General features: G+C 53.3%; 2 protein-coding genes across 8 annotated transcripts; both read left to right on the top strand.

The window, feature by feature from the left end:
* The first annotated feature begins 190 nt into the window (after positions 1-190).
* Positions 191-3,949, top strand: TRIP6 (thyroid hormone receptor interactor 6). The gene is made up of 9 exons (XM_049638829.1): positions 191-393; positions 649-776; positions 869-994; positions 1,288-1,665; positions 1,979-2,072; positions 2,173-2,342; positions 3,024-3,202; positions 3,457-3,577; positions 3,689-3,949. The coding sequence occupies exons 1-9, from the start codon at positions 285-287 to the stop codon at positions 3,818-3,820; spliced, it is 1,437 nt and encodes a 478-aa protein (XP_049494786.1). The 5' UTR covers positions 191-284; the 3' UTR covers positions 3,821-3,949.
* Positions 3,950-4,792: 843 nt separating this feature from the next.
* Positions 4,793-17,667, top strand: SRRT (serrate, RNA effector molecule). 7 transcript variants are annotated; one of them, XM_049638823.1, is made up of 20 exons: positions 4,793-5,102; positions 5,359-5,498; positions 9,687-9,815; positions 10,083-10,229; positions 10,464-10,676; positions 12,514-12,683; positions 12,814-12,998; positions 13,211-13,309; positions 13,809-13,926; positions 14,121-14,275; positions 14,584-14,645; positions 14,760-14,838; positions 15,112-15,300; positions 15,600-15,773; positions 15,882-16,035; positions 16,308-16,501; positions 16,678-16,834; positions 17,032-17,133; positions 17,253-17,379; positions 17,484-17,667. In XM_049638823.1, the coding sequence occupies exons 2-20, from the start codon at positions 5,377-5,379 to the stop codon at positions 17,557-17,559; spliced, it is 2,652 nt and encodes an 883-aa protein (XP_049494780.1). In that variant the 5' UTR covers positions 4,793-5,102; positions 5,359-5,376; the 3' UTR covers positions 17,560-17,667. The 7 variants fall into 7 exon arrangements, with proteins under 7 accessions (XP_049494780.1, XP_049494785.1, XP_049494783.1 ...); XM_049638828.1 differs by having other exon boundaries at positions 4,794-5,102; positions 10,488-10,676; positions 17,044-17,133; XM_049638826.1 differs by having other exon boundaries at positions 4,794-5,102; positions 10,488-10,676.
* The last annotated feature ends 74 nt before the right edge of the window (positions 17,668-17,741 follow it).

Below are 17,741 nucleotides of genomic sequence, written 5' to 3'. Positions count from 1 at the left end.
GGAGGCTGCCGTGGAAAGTCCTCCCAGCTCGGCAGGAGGGGGCTGACTGGGGGAGGGACGGCGGTTTAGGGCCTAGGGGGCCACGTGACCCTCCCCCAGGAATGCGGTGACGTCACCGGGGGCGTGGCTGTCCCCAAAATTGGGGAGGAAGGGGAAAAAAAAAAGCCAGAAAAAGTTTCTTTCCTGGAGTCCCAAACGAGGTGTGGGACGGAAGAAGGGGTCAAGACCAGAGGCTTGGGACTACACGGGGGCCGATCGCTGTCTGGAGTCCCCTGTTCCAGGCCATGTCGGGGCCCACCTGGCTCCCCCCAAAGCAGCTGGAGCCTGCCAGAGCCCCTCTGGGAAGAGCACTCTCCCGAGGTGCCCCGGGGCCGCCGCCAGCCCACGGAGCAGGTAAAGCAGCTCCAGTGCCGCTGAGGAGGCCACTGGCCGTTCCTCGCTCACCTCTGCCTTCTGCCTCCCGCCTGTCCCTGCCACCCCTTCCCTGAAGCTCTTCCGGCTTCCTGCCGTTCCTGCTCCTCCCGCTCCCTTCTTGGACCCCAGGTGTGGGGGGGAGGGGAGATGAGGGACCCTAGAGCGCGGCCTCCAGAAGTGTCACCCTCCTCTCTTTCCCCATCCCCACCTTGGCTCTCTCTTCCCTCACCCCAGCACTTCAGCCCCACCCCAGGGTCAATTTTTGCCCCCTCCCATCTGAGCAGTGTTACCAGGCCCCGGGGGGACCGGATGATCGGGGGCTAGCCTGGGTGGGGTGCCATGGAGCACCCCAGCGCTCACAGGTGAGAAACTGGAATTGGGGGGTGGGGGGGCGGGAGGTGTGGGCACCCGGGACAGGTGATTTGACTTCTCCCTGCTTTTGCTTCATCCCCAGGGGCTCCCCCAAGACAGGGGGGCCTTGCGCCCAGGAAGTCTGGATGCTGAAATAGATTCGCTGACCAGCATGCTGGCTGAACTGGATGGAGGTCGTGGTCATGCCCCACGTCGGTCAGACCGGCAGGTGACCCACTGGCCTGCCTTGTCCCTCCCCTGCTCCTTGTCTCCTGCCCTCCTCCCCACTCCCTAGTTTGATCCCTTCTCTAGATTCTCAGTCTAGCCCAGCCCTCTCTGTGTGAGTGATACACACAGGAGCGTGGAAGAAGCTGGCCCACCAGAGCCTACCAGGTTGTCTACCTCTTGAGGATGAGCCCTTGTCAAAGACCAGTGGTTATCTCGGGGCCGCACAAACGGGGGCTTCCACAGGTGTGCGTCCTGGAATGGGTCTGCTCACTCCCGGTCTGTGTTTCTCCCCAGGCTTATGAGCCCCCTCAGCCCCATGCCTACCGCACGGGCTCAGGTTCCCTGAAGCCGAACGGAGGGGGTGTTCCGATTCCTCCCCAACAGCTCTCTGCGTCCTCCTATGGGGGTCCCACTCCGGCCTCCTATGCTACAGCCAGCACCCCCGCCGGTCCTGCCTTCCCCGTGCAAGTGAAGGTGGCACAACCGGTGAGAGGCTGTGGCCCCCCAAGGCGGGGGGCCTCTCAGGCCTCTGGGGCCCTCCCGGGCCCCCACTTTCCTCTCCCAGGCCGAGGTGAAGTGTGGGGGGCTGGCTACAGGAGCCACCGTGAGCCAGGTCCAGGGGGTAAAGAGGAGGCCGCAGGAGGAGGACGAGGTGGCAGGTACGGACCCCAGGTAAGTCCCGGGTAACTGGGATTTGGGGTCCTCACAGACAACTGGATACTGATTGGGTGGGCGGGGGTGGTGTCTAATGCCCTTGTTGTCAGAGGCCTGTAGGGTTGGTGCTCTGGGTGAGCACGCTGTGCTGGTCAGAAAATATAAGAGGGCAGGGCTAGGGCTGTTCACTGGCTCCTGAGGTGTGCCCCTGGGCCCGGCGCTGAGACCTTCTCAGATGAGACTTCTGGGTGGAATTGCCTGGTCACCTTCAGGAAGTTTGACAGCACAGAGAGCTAGAGGTAGGGCTGAACCCCTGATTCCCTCCTCTCAGGTCCCCCTGAGCCAGCCTCCTGAAGAGGAGCTTGAGAGGCTGACCAAGAAGCTGGTGCACGACATGAACCACCCTCCCACAGGGGAGTACTTTGGTGAGCTGACCCGAGGTGGGAAGGGGGCTGGAGAGTCAGAGGGCCAGAGAATCTACCTTTCTCTTCTGTACTGACTCACCTTGTCCTTCCTTGTCCCCAGGGCGGTGTGGTGGCTGTGGAGAAGATGTGGTTGGGGATGGGGCTGGGGTTGTGGCCCTGGATCGTGTCTTTCACGTCGGCTGCTTTGTGTGTTCTACGTGCCGGGCCCAGCTTCGGGGCCAGCATTTCTATGCCGTGGAGAGGAGGGCGTACTGTGAGAGCTGCTACGTGGTGAGTAGGTGGGCTGGGGGTGTCAACAGCAGGAGACAGGGGGCTTCCATCTAAGGTGGGGACCATATGCCCGAGCCCCATAAAAGGTACAGAGCTCAAAGTGGGGGGGGGCACTAAACTGACACATAAGAAGGGAGGAATTATAAAAGTTGCTAAATACTGGCTGCTGGAGGGAAAGGACAATGGTCCCTTACAAATGCCAGACATTTTAGAGTTAAGGGAATGTGTTAAATTCCCACACCGCCACCCCTGTGGAGCACCTATGACTACTGAAGGAAACTGAAGCTGAGACTAAGTCACTTATCTGGGAGGCTGCTGTGCTAGGACTTCTACGCAGATCTGTTCAAGGCCACTTTTCTTTCTTTTTTTTTTTTTTTTTAACGTTTATTTATTTTTGAGACAGAGAGAGACAGAGCATGAATGGGGGAGGGTCAGAGAGAGGGAGACACAGAATCTGAAACAGGCTCCAGGCTCTGAGCTGTCAGCACAGAGTCTGACGTGGGGTTCGAACTCACGGACCGTGAGATCATGACCTGAGTCGAAGTCGGACGCTTAACCGACCAAGCCACCCAGGCACCCCAAGGCCACTTTTCAATGAATCTCTTGCAGGGGGCTACATAAGCAGATGGGTGGGCCAGCGGGCCTCCCCAGCCCCAAACTTCCTACCCTCCTTCCTGTTAGGCCACCCTGGAGAAGTGCTCCACATGCTCCCAACCCATCCTGGACCGGATCCTACGGGCGATGGGGAAGGCCTACCACCCTAGCTGCTTTACCTGTGTGGTGTGCCACCGTGGCCTTGATGGCATCCCTTTCACGGTGGATGCCACCAGCCAGATCCACTGCATTGAGGACTTCCACAGGTCAGGCTGGGTCTCCCACCTTTGTCTCAGATGTCTGACCTTCCCCATCTTCCCCACTTGTCCTTCATGCCCCAGCATTGGTCTCCCACCCCTGGCCTGGTCTCTTTCTTGTTAACATCACTCTCTTTTCTAAGATCTAAGACCATACCCCTGGTCTCTCCTGTTCCCTCGTGTATCCTACCTTCTCTGGGCTCCATGGTTAGTCCCCTCCAACCCTGGGGCTTGACAGCCTCCTTGGTTCCCTCCTGACCCAGGAAGTTTGCCCCACGATGCTCAGTATGTGGTGGGGCCATCATGCCTGAGCCAGGTCAGGAGGAGACCGTACGAATCGTTGCTCTGGATCGCAGTTTTCACGTTGGCTGTTATAAGTGCGAGGTCAGGGGGCCTGGGCAAGGGGAAGCGGGGGTTCTTGGAGTCTGGGGTGCTGGATATGGTAGAACCCAGGGATCCAGGCCCGATAGAAAGGTGTTGCTTCTGTCTCAACAGGAGTGTGGGCTGCTGCTCTCTTCCGAGGGTGAGTGTCAGGGCTGTTACCCGCTGGATGGGCACATCTTGTGCAAGGCTTGCAGTGCCTGGCGCATCCAGGAGCTCTCAGCCACCGTCACCACTGACTGCTGAGTCTCCCCAGAAGCACCTGTTGCATTCTCCCACCCTCCCTGACATCTACCCTTACAACTTTGTCACCAAATGCTGTCTCCTCTTCCTCCAATCATGAAATAATAATCCCTCAAGAGTTTACAAAACCCACTGAAGCGTGTCGTCTCATCTGATTCTCACAGCAGCCTAACACACGCACAACTGTTGCACCTCCCTGCGTTTTTATAGAAGTGATCTCAGATGACATGATTCCCAAATGGCAGTACCAAGGTCAGAGCCTGGGTCTTCTTGGTCCTAGTCCTGGTTTTTGGCAACTACACTGTACACCCTCTCCCCGTGCTGGGAGTGAGCTGCGGCATGCTCCAGGGAGGCAGCATCTCCTACTCTTAAGCCTCACACTCCACTCCCTGAACAAGGACTTGGGTGTTATCTCCCGGGTGGTGATGCATTTAATCTGGGGCAAGCCAGACTCCCCCTGTTGATCAAGACTTCAACCTATAGCCTATCCCAACCAAGCATTGGTTGGGGATAAGGCAGATTTGCCGGTTTTGCTTACAAGACGGGGCGCCTCTGTTGAGATACAGCAGTCACAGGGCTTTGCATATGGTGCATACTGAGGCAGCAAAAAGCCTGGTTCTCTGCTGCACCACAAAATGGTGGGAGATGCTTTAAAATGGTTGCTCCACCCCGCTAAACGCCTGCATTCCCCAACTCCCTGCCCTGCGCCAGGAGGAGAAAACCGCCCCGATGAGGTCAGGAGGCGGCCAAGCAGGCTGGCTGGGGGGACAACTGGACACGAGCTGGTTCAGACCCCGGACGCATCCGAGTGACAACGACCTTCGACCTCAACGGGAGGACGCGCTCCTTCACGCCCATAAGGCTCCACGACCCGGCCGAGGTTTCGCTTGGTCCACCTCGGCTCCCGTAATTTCTCTCGTCCGCGCGCAGTTCTCGTTCCAGAGAGCACGCGAGACTTCCGGTCCCCGCCCCTTCCCATCATCCCGCGGTGCTCCCAGCCTCTCACTGTGTGCTTTAAGTTCCAGTTCAGGCCGCGGGGGACTACTTTGTGGTTGGGGCCCCGTCCCGACGGTGACGCAGGCGCAGCGCGAGCGGCGCGCGCCGACCGCCCATCCCCGGCTGTCCCACTTTTCTTCTCGTCTCCTCGGCCTCCTCGCTGAGAGCCTCGCGTCGCCCTCTCACCGTCCGCACCGCCCTCGTCGCGCGCCCGAGGCGAGAGGCGGGCCCAGGTCTCCCGGAAAACTAGCCCGCGGGACCGCGAGACTAACGGCCGCGAAGCTCCCAGGTGGGGGAGGGGCGGGGCCTGGAGAGTCGGGGCTGCGGCGGACGGGAGGGAGGGGGTTCGGGCGGGCGTGGGCAGGGAGTCCCTGGGGGCGAGTGTCGGAGCCGTCCACCTGCGCGGGAAGAGGGCTTGGGATGGCGGGGACAGTGGAAGGCTGGCCTTTGCGGAGGGAGGCGGGCGTGCTGCCCCGGAGCAGCTCTGGATCCTTTCCTGCCCTGGTCATTGTTCCGCACCCTGACCACCCCTGTCCGGGCTCCAGGCCCCCTCACACCGCACCATGGGGGACAGTGACGACGAGTACGACCGAAGGCGCAGGGACAAGTTTAGAAGAGAGCGCAGCGACTATGACCGTTCTCGCGAAAGAGATGAAAGACGTCGAGGAGACGATTGGAATGACCGGTAAGACTTCCTTTTCTTAGTTTTCTCTCCCTATCTCATTCTTTTGCACTCCTCCCTCGTTGCATTGCCTTTATTCGTTATATAGGGCGAACCACATGAAGTCGCTTATGTTTGACCGTTTCCGGTCGGTCAACCTATTCGCTGTTTGCCAAAGAGCTAGCTAGCTATGGCTTGATTTTGAAACGTATATGAGGTCAAAGCAGTAGACCTAAGAGTTGGAGTATGAAGAAGTAATGTTTTTAAAATGCATGCATTTTCTTGTTTGTAAATTACTCCTCAAAGGTGTGGATTCATAGGAAGTAACGCTTTCGAATTGACTTAACTTGGAGAGGTTGTCAGATCAGACCGGTTCCCTGGCAAAATATGGTTAAATATCTTGTAGTTGTCTTCCCTAAAATCGGAAAGAGTTCTTTGGACAGTGATGGTTAGGTTAGTTGGTTAGGTTTGACTTAGCTAGTCATTAGTTTTCTGGGATGTTCTGGAGTTAATTATCATTAAGGTGTTGCCACAGAGAGAGGTGATTTCAAACAAACTAATGAAGTTAAGGGCAACCGCGCAAAATTTTGTAAATATAAAGGACACCACGAATCTAATCAGCAATATCAGTGCTGATGACGCTTGATTTGGAAACATTACCAGAAAAAAAAAAAAAAAGCTTGAGGTGACTTAGTGTAATAGTATTTAGTCATTCAGTGTCATTTTGAAAAAACAGTTCGGGAAATCATTCAATTTGTATCTCTTCACTGGGGGGACTGTGGCTCTTTGTTTTCCCTGGTTTCTCTAAGAAAGAAGAAAATTAAAATTGTTCTGAATTCTGAAGATAGGTAGGGAGTGTTTGTTGTAATTAAAGAGTTTATCTCTGGAGCTTGGAGTGGGGGGCAAAATGGCCTTGGGTGTGCCCTGCAGTCGAGTGTATGTAAGAGATCATCCTAAAGATGGTTAAGTGTTGAAGGAACAGATCTTAGAACGGAGGGGAGAGTAGAGGTGGAGGTTATATGTCAGAGAGAGCTGCAGGAAAGTAGCCCTTAGCAAGACTTGGAAAGATGATTGAGAATTCCCCAGACACAGATTGAGTGAATAGTTTGGAGTTGGGGACATAACATTGTGTGCAGAAAAGAACCCATAGTCTAGTTTTTTTAGGGTAGTACTTCTCAAAATGTGGTCCACAGACCCTCGGGATCTGTGGTGTTATAACTATATTTTTCATAGTAACTTGAAGGAGTATGGTCATTTTCTCTGTTGGTTCATAGTATTGGGGGGAAAACCATTTGGTGTCTTAGTGCAAATAAAGGCAGTGGCACCAAACAGTTAAAAAAAAAAAACAGACAAAACGGGTTCACTTAACGTCCTTGATGAAGCAGTAAAAATTTTAAATTCCGTTAAGTTGAATTCTTGTCTATGTGTCTCTGTAACACACGCGATGAATGAGAAATCTGCATGAAGCATTTATGCAGCGTATAGGAGTACGGTGGTTATCTCAAAGAAGAGCTGAGTTTGGAGTTGAACTAACAGGTGTGTGGTTGTTTTGGTGAGATGTCATTTTTACCTGAACGAAAGATTATTGGACAGTGGTTATTCCTGTTTGGGTATTTGAGAGACATTTTTTTGAAAAAAGACTAAGGATCTATGTTATTTATTTCAAGGAAAATTGTTAGCTTTGTTGCCAGTGAGGAAGTGGAACTTGGCAGTGAAAATTGAAATTTTAGAAAACTTTTATCTACCAGTGTGAGTTTGACAGCCTCCCATTACTTTAAGACTTTTCTGATGAGCTAGGTGGTAATACTAATAAATATAATGTTTTGATATTGTATAATGAAATGTGCCAAGATCCATTCACAGAGCAAGATAGAACAATGGATTTAAATGTAGCAGAGTAGAAAATGTTCCTTGTGGGACACCTGGGTGGCTCAGTAGTTAAATGTCCAAGTCTTTTTTTTTTTTTTTTAATTTTAACGTTTGTTTTTGAGGGGGCGGGGGTAGAGAGTGTGTGAGTGGGAGAGGGGCAGAGAGGGGGACAGAAGATCCAAAGTGGGCTCTGTGCCGACAGCAGAGAGCCTGATGTGGGGCTCGAGCTCACAAACCACTCAAGAGAGATCATGACCTTGAGCCTAAGTGGGCTGCTTAACCGACTGGCTGTCCAGGTGCCTTAAACGTCCAACTCTTGTTTTCGGCTCAGGTCATGATCTCACAGTTTGTGATATTGAGCCCCTCCTCTGCCTCTGTGCTGACAGCATGGAGCCTGCTTGGGATTCTCTTTCTCCCCCTCCCTTGCTCTTGCATGCACCTGCTCTCTTTCTCTCTCAAAATAAGTAAATATTTAAAAAAAAAAGGTGAGGGGGGGGCTGCCTAGGTGGCTCATTCAGTTGAGCGTCCAACTTTGGCTCAGGTCATGATCTCATGGTTTGTGAGTTTGAGTCCTGCGTCGGGCTCTGTGGTGACAGCTCAGAGCCTGGAGCCTGCTTTGGATTCTGTGCCTCCCTCTTTCTCTGCCTCTCCCCTGCTCATGCTCTGTCTCTCTTTGTGTCAAAAATAAATATAACCATTAAAAATAATAATAAATAAGTAAAAGAAACTATCTCTTGTCAAGTTTTGGGTAGTATCAAAGAATATCCCTAGTTTCTTGAGAAGACTATTAAAAGGATTCCCTTTTCCATCTGCCTATCTGTGAGGCTAGATTTTCTTCATATTTTCAACCAAACAATGCATTACAGTAGATTGAATGTAGAAGCAAATGTGAGAATCCAGCTGTCTGTATTAAGCCAGGCCTTGAAAAGATTTGTTAAATGTAAAAACAATGTCACGTTTCTCATTAAATGTTGTTTTGGAAAATAGCTGTATTTTCATAAAAGGATGTAATTTATGTTGATATGTAACTTCACAATTAATAGGTGTTAATTTTTTGTTTTAGTTTCTTTATTAATGTTTTTGGTTTTTTTGAGAGAGAGCGAGTGCGAGCGAGCAGAGGAGGGGCAGAGGGAGAGGGAGGCACAGAACCCGAAGCAGGCTCCAGGCTCTGAGCTGTCAGCATAGAGCCCGAAGTGGGGCTCAAACCCACGAACCGTGAGATCGTGACCTGAGCCAAAGTCGGACGCTCAACTGACTGAGCCACCCAGGTGTCCCTTTGTTTTAATTTTGAGTATAGTATTGATGCCATCCACATAAGCAGAAACTCTTCGATGTGCGCAGTAACGTTATTTATTTTTTAAATGTTTGTTTACTTTTGAGGGAGAGAGCGTGTGAGCGGGGAAGGGGCAAAGAGCGGGGAAGGGGCAAAGAGAGGGAGATAGAGAATTGCAGTGAGGCTGTGCTGTCAGCGCAGAGCCTGATGCAGGGCTCAGACTCAGGAACCGTGAGATCATGACCTGAGCTGAAACCAAGAGTTGGATGCTTAACTGACTGAGCCACCCAGGTGCCCCTGCCAGTAATTTTAAAGAGTGTAAGGTGGGGATGGGGGACCCAAGACCAAAAGTTGGAAAACTGCTGGGTTAGAACAAAGGATTTTCTTTTTAAGGTTGGGATGGAGGTGGTGGGTGACTAGTGGAGAGGCTGGAACGACAGACACCAGGAGCCGAGGTTATGAAGAGTGTTGTACACTGGCATTTAGCAAGGAAGGGCATGGCTTGATCACCTCTGTGTTTGAGACCGATCGCTTTGACAGTAGAGGAGTGGGAGGGACCAGAGGTGGATACACTGATGTTGTGGTTACAGGAGAGAGGACCAGGGTCAGGGCACAGGGACTAGGGAAGTTGGCGGGCAGGGCAAGGAAGAGGAAAGCCTTGATAGGCACCGAGGCAGAGGATTAAGAAACCAGTAACAAACGAGGGGTGAGGGTGACACTTGAGAAGTCGGATACCTGGTGATGTGCTGATACACCCGAGAGTGGGAAACGGGACGAGGAAGGCAAGCTTGGGCTCAAAGTGGTAGAAATGACAGGCTCAGTTCTGACCTGAATTTGAGGTGGCAGTGGCCATCCTAGTGGTGGGTGTTTGGTGCTGGTCTGGAGGAACAGTTGGACAGCCGTCAGTGTGCGGGTGACGGCTGAAGCGATGGCGGTAGGCAAGTTTTTTTCTGTTTAGAGAATGGTTTTGTAATTGTAGGCTTTTAGTCTGGTGTCTCAGGATAGGAAGGGCACGTCTAGGAGTGTAAGCCGGCTGTGTCCTCTGACCGTTACTTGTTCTTAATCACCAGAGAGTGGGACCGTGGCCGGGAGCGCCGCAGTCGGGGTGAATATCGGGACTATGACCGGAATCGGCGAGAGCGCTTCTCTCCTCCCCGCCATGAACTCAGCCCCCCACAAAAGCGCATGAGGCGAGACTGGTGAGGTGGCAACGGTTTCTCTGCCTTCTCTCCTTAGCCTCAGTTCCACCGGGCCTTGGCTGTCTGTTGGCACTTTGGCTGAGGACTGTGTCATTTCCTTTCCTATAGGAAGTTGGAGGACTTCCTATAAACCCCCCTTTTTTTTGTCCCTTTAAACCCTTGGGTGAGAGCCCACATTCCGTATGCCCCTTCCTCTGTCCCGTCTTCCTTCGTGCTCTGGAGACATGATGCCCTTCTCTGTCTGACTTTTGTGTCCCCTACCCTCAGGGATGAGCACAGTTCTGACCCATACCACAGTGGCTATGAGATGCCCTATGCTGGGGGGGGTGGGGGCCCAACTTATGGCCCCCCTCAGCCCTGGGGCCACCCAGACGTCCACATCATGCAGCACCATGTTCTGCCTATCCAGGCCAGGTAAAGACCTGGGGTTCTGGGGTTCCTGGGAAAAGGGAGTTGTTAGGTACGGGGGGTGGACTGGGGTTGCCAGAGACCGCAGCCAGAGCCAGGAAGTGGGTTAGGTACAGAGGGGTGCCTGTGGGGGCGGGAAGCAGTTGGTGCCTATGGTGTGTGTCCGTCGTGGGCAAAGGAAGGGGGCAGCTGGCTACCTCGGCCCCCCCATCCCCCCCACCCTCTTCCCCCACAACCAAGACTTCCTGACCGGGCCCCCCCCAGGCTGGGCAGCATCGCAGAGATTGACTTGGGTGTGCCACCACCGGTGATGAAGACTTTCAAGGAGTTTCTCCTGTCGTTGGATGACTCTGTGGACGAGACCGAGGCCGTAAAGCGTTACAATGACTATAAGCTGGATTTTCGAAGGCAGCAGATGCAAGATTTCTTTTTGGCTCATAAAGATGAGGAGTGGTGAGTGCCCCCGTTTTCCTCCTGTCTGTTCCCTAGCATGTGTCCCCTGGCCCCGCCAGTGGAGCCTGCAGCCCTGTCCTCTCCCATTTTCCCCGATCCAGAACTTCCTGGGGGCGGGGGATGGGAAGGACAACAGCATTGGCTGATGGGTTCTCCTCCTCACTTCACCGTCTGCCACGGCCTCCCGCCCCACCTCGCTTCCCCTCTGTCCTCAGTGAGTGGGACACCTCCAGGCAGCTGGCCAGAGCCACCTGTTCCCTTGGGGCAGCAGACAGACTGCTTCCCACTTGCTGGTATTGGGTCATTGTCATCCCTGATCGCCGGGACCCTGTGTGGCTGTGGTGTTCTCCCAAAAGCAACGAGTGAATCCAGACAAGAAAAAGCAAAGATCTCAGGGTCGTTTGACAGAAAAGAATTTTGAATTTTTTTTCCTTTTGTGGATGTTTTGATTTTAATCAACCATCTTTTCCCCCCTTCCTGCTCCTCCTCCTCCTCATCCTCTTTCTGCTCCTCCTCCTTGAAAAGAGCCAGAACTGGGAACTACACCCGCTCATCGACGGAGCTCGGAGCAAACCCACCTCCACCCCCACCATACCCAGCCCATACATGAGCCCCCTGGGCTGAGCCGCGCTGCCCCGGCCAGGCAGACAGGCAGGGCACCGCTGTGCACAATGCAGCGGTTTAGCTGAATGTGATTGCTCAGGCAGCTAGTCAGTCAGGGCCCCCACCGCGGAGCCCCGCGGGGGTGGGGCATCTGGGCCGGGACGCCCCAGCCAGGAGCCAGCCGGTGGCCCACCTGCCAGCATGGGCCCTGGGCGCGGCTAGTTAAATCTTGAGCTCTGTTTGACCAAGCGGCCAAGGTAAAGATCCTGGAGGTGACGCCTGCGGCTTTCCTTTCCTCTCACGCTCAACTTGTGGTTCTGTTTTGTCTGTCACTGTTCCCTCTTTCTTCTTTCTCTGTGTCCTGGTCTCATTCTCTCATGTACCTTTTGTTCTTTCTTTGTCCCTGTCCTTGCACCTCACTTAACATTTCTTTCCTCTGGTTTTTTCAGTTTCTCTGACCTTTAGTTGTTTTTCCCTTTGTTTTCGATTTCTGGGACTTTCTCACACTTTCCTTTTCTGTTTTTTCTCATACTCCTTTCTTCTGCGCCCCCCTCTCCCCTATTATAAATGTTTCCTTTTCATGCTCCACCCTGATCCTCCTCCCGCATCTCTCTCCCACTGTGGGCAGTACCTGAGGTTACAAGGGCACTTCAGTTTCTCCCTTTGGTCTTTTCCTGTCCCTCCACCATCTCCTTTTCTTCCCGAGGGGGGAGAAAGCTTTTCTGCCTTTTTTGGCTTTTCCTGTCTGGTGCATTTCAGGTTTCCCTCTGTCTTCCACCTAGGGATGGAGGGAGTTGGTGGGAGCAGTCCTTTTAATTACTCTAGTTTGGGTTTTACAAGGAGAGGGAGGTTCTTTGGGGCCTACTATTTCCTTAGCCTTCCTCTTGGAAGCTTTGGGAAACTACACTTTTTCAAGTTAGTGTTTCCCAGAGACTCAGGGCGATCATTCTGCCTCTCTAACCCTGGCCTCTCCCTGTAGTCGTTGCTCTTCCCAAATCCAGAGCTCTTAGTTCCTGGCTCTCCCCCAAATCTTCTCCGAGCAGAACTTCTGGTTCCTTTTGGGGGTATTGGGTGGTTCTAGTGCACCCCTCTCCCCAGTCTTTCTGCTTTCATGGTTTTATGTGGGTGTGAGAGGATGGGGGCTAAGCCCTGACTTTCCTGGGCCCCTCCCCATGTCCTGGCCCTGGCATCCAGTGACTATTTTGTCTCTTCCCCTCCCCACTTCCTTTCCCAGGTTTCGGTCTAAGTACCACCCAGATGAGGTGGGGAAGCGTCGGCAGGAGGCCCGGGGGGCCCTGCAAAACAGACTGAGGGTATTCCTGTCCCTCATGGAGAGTGGCTGGTTTGATAATCTTCTCCTGGACATAGACAAAGCTGATGCCATTGTCAAGATGCTGGATGCAGGTGTGTAGATTGGGAGGGGAAGAGGGTGTCTGGTAACCAAGATCTTGGTTGGGAAATAGAAGTCCATTGACAAACCAGAGGCAGAAGGTCACAGCCCTGGGATTGTGACCTCTGCTCCCTTTGTTGGCAGCTGTGATTAAGATGGAAGGAGGGACGGAGAACGATCTGCGCATCCTGGAGCAGGAGGAGGAGGAGGAGCAGGCGGGAAAGCCTGGGGAGCCCAGCAAGAAAGAGGAAGGCCGGGCTGGACCAGGCCTGGGGGACGGAGAGCGCAAGGCCAATGATAAGGACGACAAGAAAGAAGACGGCAAACAGGTCTGCGGGCTGGGCTTGCTGGGTGCTGCCTGTGAGCACCTGGGGAGGAGAATAGAGCAGCTTCCGTGGTGGAGGTGGGGGGACCGGAAGGTTGTATCCTGGGTCCAGGGAGAGGTGGAGGCAGACTTCTGGGCTCAGCTGTAGGGGAGGGGCGGGGCTCTGATACAGATTGAAGGGAAGATTGACATGCCTGTGATTGTCTTTACCTGCAGGCTGAAAATGACATTTCTAATGATGACAAAACTAAGAAATCTGAGGGTGATGGGGACAAGGAAGAGAAGAAAGACGACTCTGAGAAAGATGCCAAAAAGGTAGGGTAGGGGCACCTGGTGACTCAGTCTGTTGAATGTCCAGTTTTGGCTCAGGCCATGATCCTGTGGTTTGTGGGTTCAAGTTCGCATCAGGCCCGCTGGTGTCAGCACAGCCTGCTTTGGATCCTCTGTACCCCTCTCTCTGCCCCTCCCCGCTTGCACTTTCTCTCTCTCTCAAAAATAAATCTTAAGGGCGCCTTGGTGACTCAGTCAGTTAAGCGTCCAACTTCGGTTCAGGTCATGATCTCACAGTTCACGAGTTCAAGCTCCACGTTGGGCTGTGTGCTGACAGCTGAGTCTGGAACCTGCTTCAGATCTTGTGTCTGTCTCTCGCTGCCCCTCCCCTGCTCGTGCTCCGTTTATAAAAAAATAAAACATTGAAAAAAATAAATTTAAAAAAGTCTTAAAAACAAAAGTAGGGTGTTTCTTGCTCGGGGGTCAGTGTCAGGACTGGGGTCCTGGCTATCTGACTCCCCTTGTCTTGCTGTGCCTCTCACAGAGTAGCAAGAAGCGGAATAGGAAGCACAGCGGTGATGACAGCTTTGATGAAGGCAGTGTGTCCGAGTCGGAGTCCGAGTCCGAGAGTGGCCAAGCTGAGGAAGAGAAGGAAGAGGCTGGTAGGTTTTATTTTCTGTTTCTGTTCCCTTCTCTTCCTACTGAATAGGGGTAGGGGAGGTGACGGTGGGTGAAATTGATAAAGGAGGGGGGGCCTTTGGGGAGATGACGTAGCAGGAGTTTGACAGCTTCTCTATCTTCCCTTTCAACATTGACAATAAAAATTCACCAACTCCCACCGCTTCCTGCATAGAAGAAGCACTCAAGGAAAAGGAGAAGCCCAAAGAAGAGGAAAGGGAGAAGCCTAAGGACACTCCGGGGCTGGAATGTAAACCCCGTCCCCTCCATAAGACTTGCTCCCTGTTCATGCGCAACATCGCACCCAACATCTCGAGGGCAGAGATCATTTCTGTGAGTGGGGAGAGCGCTACTGGGGGCAGGAATGGCATCCAGGCTCCATCTTTGGTGGTGGGAAGAAGATAATCTGGCTCTGCTTCTAACACATCCCTATTTCTCTAATAGGGAAGCCCCCTTCTCGCGGGCCTGTGTCTTTTGTGGGCAGGCCCTGGTTGCATCATTGCTCTTAACGTCCTTTGTTGGTTTTTCCTTGCTTGAGTAAAGATTCAAAGACAATTTTAGGGTTCTGAGGACATGGGGACTAGAGGAAGAAGTGTAACGTTGACTCGCTCAGTGGGGTTTCTGTTCCTCTGCTTTTCCAGCTTTGTAAAAGATACCCCGGCTTCATGCGTGTGGCACTGTCAGAACCCCAGCCTGAGAGGAGGTGAGGAATGGAGAGAAGAGTGACCCTGGATACCCTGGAGATAAGGTGCAGGGGAGCGCTAATGGCCAGCATCTCCTCCACCAGCCAGGATTATGCTGACCCTTTCTTTTGTAGGTTTTTCCGCCGCGGCTGGGTGACCTTTGACCGCAGTGTTAACATCAAAGAGATCTGTTGGAACCTGCAGAATATCCGAGTAAGTGCGGAATGGGCTCTCAGTTGCACACAACCTCGGATTCCTTTGTTCTTTGCTTCACCCGTCGAGCCCCCTATTTCATCCACTCAGTCTGCTCACATTAAGAATATGCTGTTGTCTCTGGGCTGGGCTCTGGGGCTGTTACTGCGAGTAAGACCTCTCTGGTCCCTTTTCTCCGTGAGCTCAGTCTAATCACTGATCTAATTAGTAGGCCAGTCTTTGAGTTGCTGCTTTTTGGGGCAAGTGTGTTGGTAAGCTTTTTGTTCCCTCCAGCTCCGAGAGTGTGAGCTGAGCCCTGGTGTGAACAGAGACCTGACCCGTCGAGTCCGCAACATCAATGGCATTACCCAGCACAAGCAGATCGTGCGCAACGACATCAAGTTGGCAGCCAAACTGATCCATACGCTGGATGACAGGACCCAGCTCTGGGCCTCTGAGCCTGGGACACCTCCTCTGCCAACAGTCAGTGACTCCCCGTGGAACTCTTTCAAAAGCAGTCATGTCGTCTGCTTGGGCACCTCTGGTCTTGTCTCACTTGATCTGTAGTGTTGACCCCTTGTACTTGGGCTATCTGGGCAGCACCTCCAGCTTCCAGCAGGACAGGTTGGCATTAGTGATGATTTGCTAGGGATAGAATGAATAAAAAAAGACAAACAATGAAACAGTGGTAATAGGCCCAGCGAACCCTGGATTCCTTTCTGCTTCACGTGAAGAGGTTCCTGGGCTTCTCTGCCTCACCTGTTCTTTTTCCTCCCCACCAGAGTCTGCCCTCCCAGAACCCAATCTTGAAGAATATCACGGACTATCTGATTGAGGAAGTGAGCGCGGAGGAGGAGGAGCTGCTCGGGAGCAGTGGGGGGGCCCCCCCTGAGGAGCCCCCTAAGGAGGGGAACCCGGCAGAGATCAACGTGGAGCGGGATGAGAAACTGATCAAGGTGCCCGCAAGAGCAGAGTGTGGCAAGAGCAGGCGGGCAGGATCCTCCTGGTTTAGAGCATCGGAGGGGCAAGAGTGTGGTGAACTCACAGCTCCTCATTTCTCTTAGGTTTTGGACAAACTCCTCCTCTATTTGCGCATCGTGCATTCCCTGGATTATTATAACACGTGCGAGTACCCCAATGAGGATGAAATGCCCAACCGCTGTGGCATCATCCACGTTCGTGGGCCCATGCCACCCAACCGCATTAGTCATGGAGAAGGTGGGCTCCCAGCTTCCCCAGTCCTGATTCCCCTTTGGTTTCCCTTTCTCTTCAGCTGCCTCTGGCCTTAGATGTGTTTGGATAGCAGTGCCCTACCACCCTCTCCTTTTATCCCCTCCTTTTTGATTGTTGATGCCCAGCGTGGGGCTTAAACTCACAACCCTGAGATCAGCAGTCATGTGCTGTAGTGACTGAGCCAGCCAGGTGCCCCTTATCTCTCATTCCTTGCTTCTGGCTCCCCTTTCCAACCTGTCGTCTGTTCCAAACCGCAGTGCTAGAGTGGCAGAAGACATTCGAGGAGAAGCTGGCTCCACTGCTGAGTGTACGGGAATCTCTTTCAGAGGAAGAGGCTCAGAAGATGGGTCGCAAAGACCCTGAGCAGGAAGTGGAAAAGTTTGTCACCTCTAACACTCAGGAACTGGGCAAGGATAAGTGGCTATGCCCTCTCAGTGGCAAGAAATTCAAGGTCTGGGATGTTCGGGAGTTGTGCGCTAGACCTGTGGGAGGAAGGGGTGGAGCCAGAAGCCTCCTCAGGCCTGGGGAGGAATGGGCTCCATGGAATAGGTTGGGGCGGGGGGTGTGTGTGATCATCCTTCCACGTTGCTTGCCGTGTTCTGACTGACCCTTTTCCTCTTTACTCAGGGCCCTGAGTTTGTACGCAAACATATCTTCAACAAGCATGCAGAGAAAATTGAGGAAGTGAAGAAGGAGGTGGCGTTTTTTAACAACTTTCTCACTGATGCCAAGCGCCCAGCTCTGCCCGAGATCAAGCCAGCCCAGCCACCTGGCCCTGCCCAGAGTAAGATACGATCCGTGAGGGTCTGCCACATTCCCTCGACCTTGACTACTCAAGGACTCTGGTTCTCATACCTTGTGGTCCTCTGAAAACTTGTATCCCACTCTCAGGCCATATTCCTAAAAGCCAGTTGTCATTCCCCATTGCCTCCCCCCCCCCCCCCCCCCCCCCCGCAGTAATTCATGTTCCTGTCCATGTTGTACTCCCCCCAGGCCTGACCCCGGGACTCCCCTACCCACACCAGACTCCACAGGGCCTGATGCCCTATGGTCAGCCCCGGCCCCCCATCTTGGGCTATGGAGGTAAGTATAGGAGGGACATGAAAAGGCTTGGTGGACTATGAGGGGCTGGGAGGAAGGGAACTTAACCAAGGTGTAGTTGAGGTCACAGGTTTTTGACTCAACACTGATCTTGCTCATAGCTGGTGCCGTCCGCCCTGCAGTCCCCACGGGAGGGCCTCCATACCCTCATGCCCCCTATGGTGCTGGTCGAGGGAACTATGATGCCTTTCGAGGCCAAGGAGGTTATCCTGGGAAGCCTCGAAACAGGTGAGAATGAGCTAAGATGTGATGTGCAAGCTTTCTTGCCCTCTTTAAGCTCTTTTAGGGACCTTCAACTCTCCTTCCATCTTACCTCTTTTTTTATTTCCCAGGATGGTCCGAGGAGACCCACGGGCTATTGTGGAGTACCGTGACCTGGATGCTCCAGATGATGTGGATTTCTTTTGAGCTTTTCCTCATTCCTCGTATCGTCTATACTTGTGACTGCCTCCTCCCATCCAGTTGAGAATTTTTTGTACGTTCAACCCTACTGCCAATAAAAGCACTTCCATAGTGGCTGACTGTTTATTACATACCACCCCAGATTCTACCCCCCCCCCCCCCCCCCCCCCCCCCCCCCCCCCCCCCCC

The sequence above is a fragment of the Panthera uncia genome, chromosome E3 (assembly GCF_023721935.1).
Source record: "Panthera uncia isolate 11264 chromosome E3, Puncia_PCG_1.0, whole genome shotgun sequence".
In the NCBI taxonomy this organism is placed as follows: domain Eukaryota; kingdom Metazoa; phylum Chordata; class Mammalia; order Carnivora; family Felidae; genus Panthera; species Panthera uncia.
The sequence above is the reverse complement of the archived record's forward strand: the minus strand, read 5'-3'. Positions and strand labels throughout refer to the sequence as shown.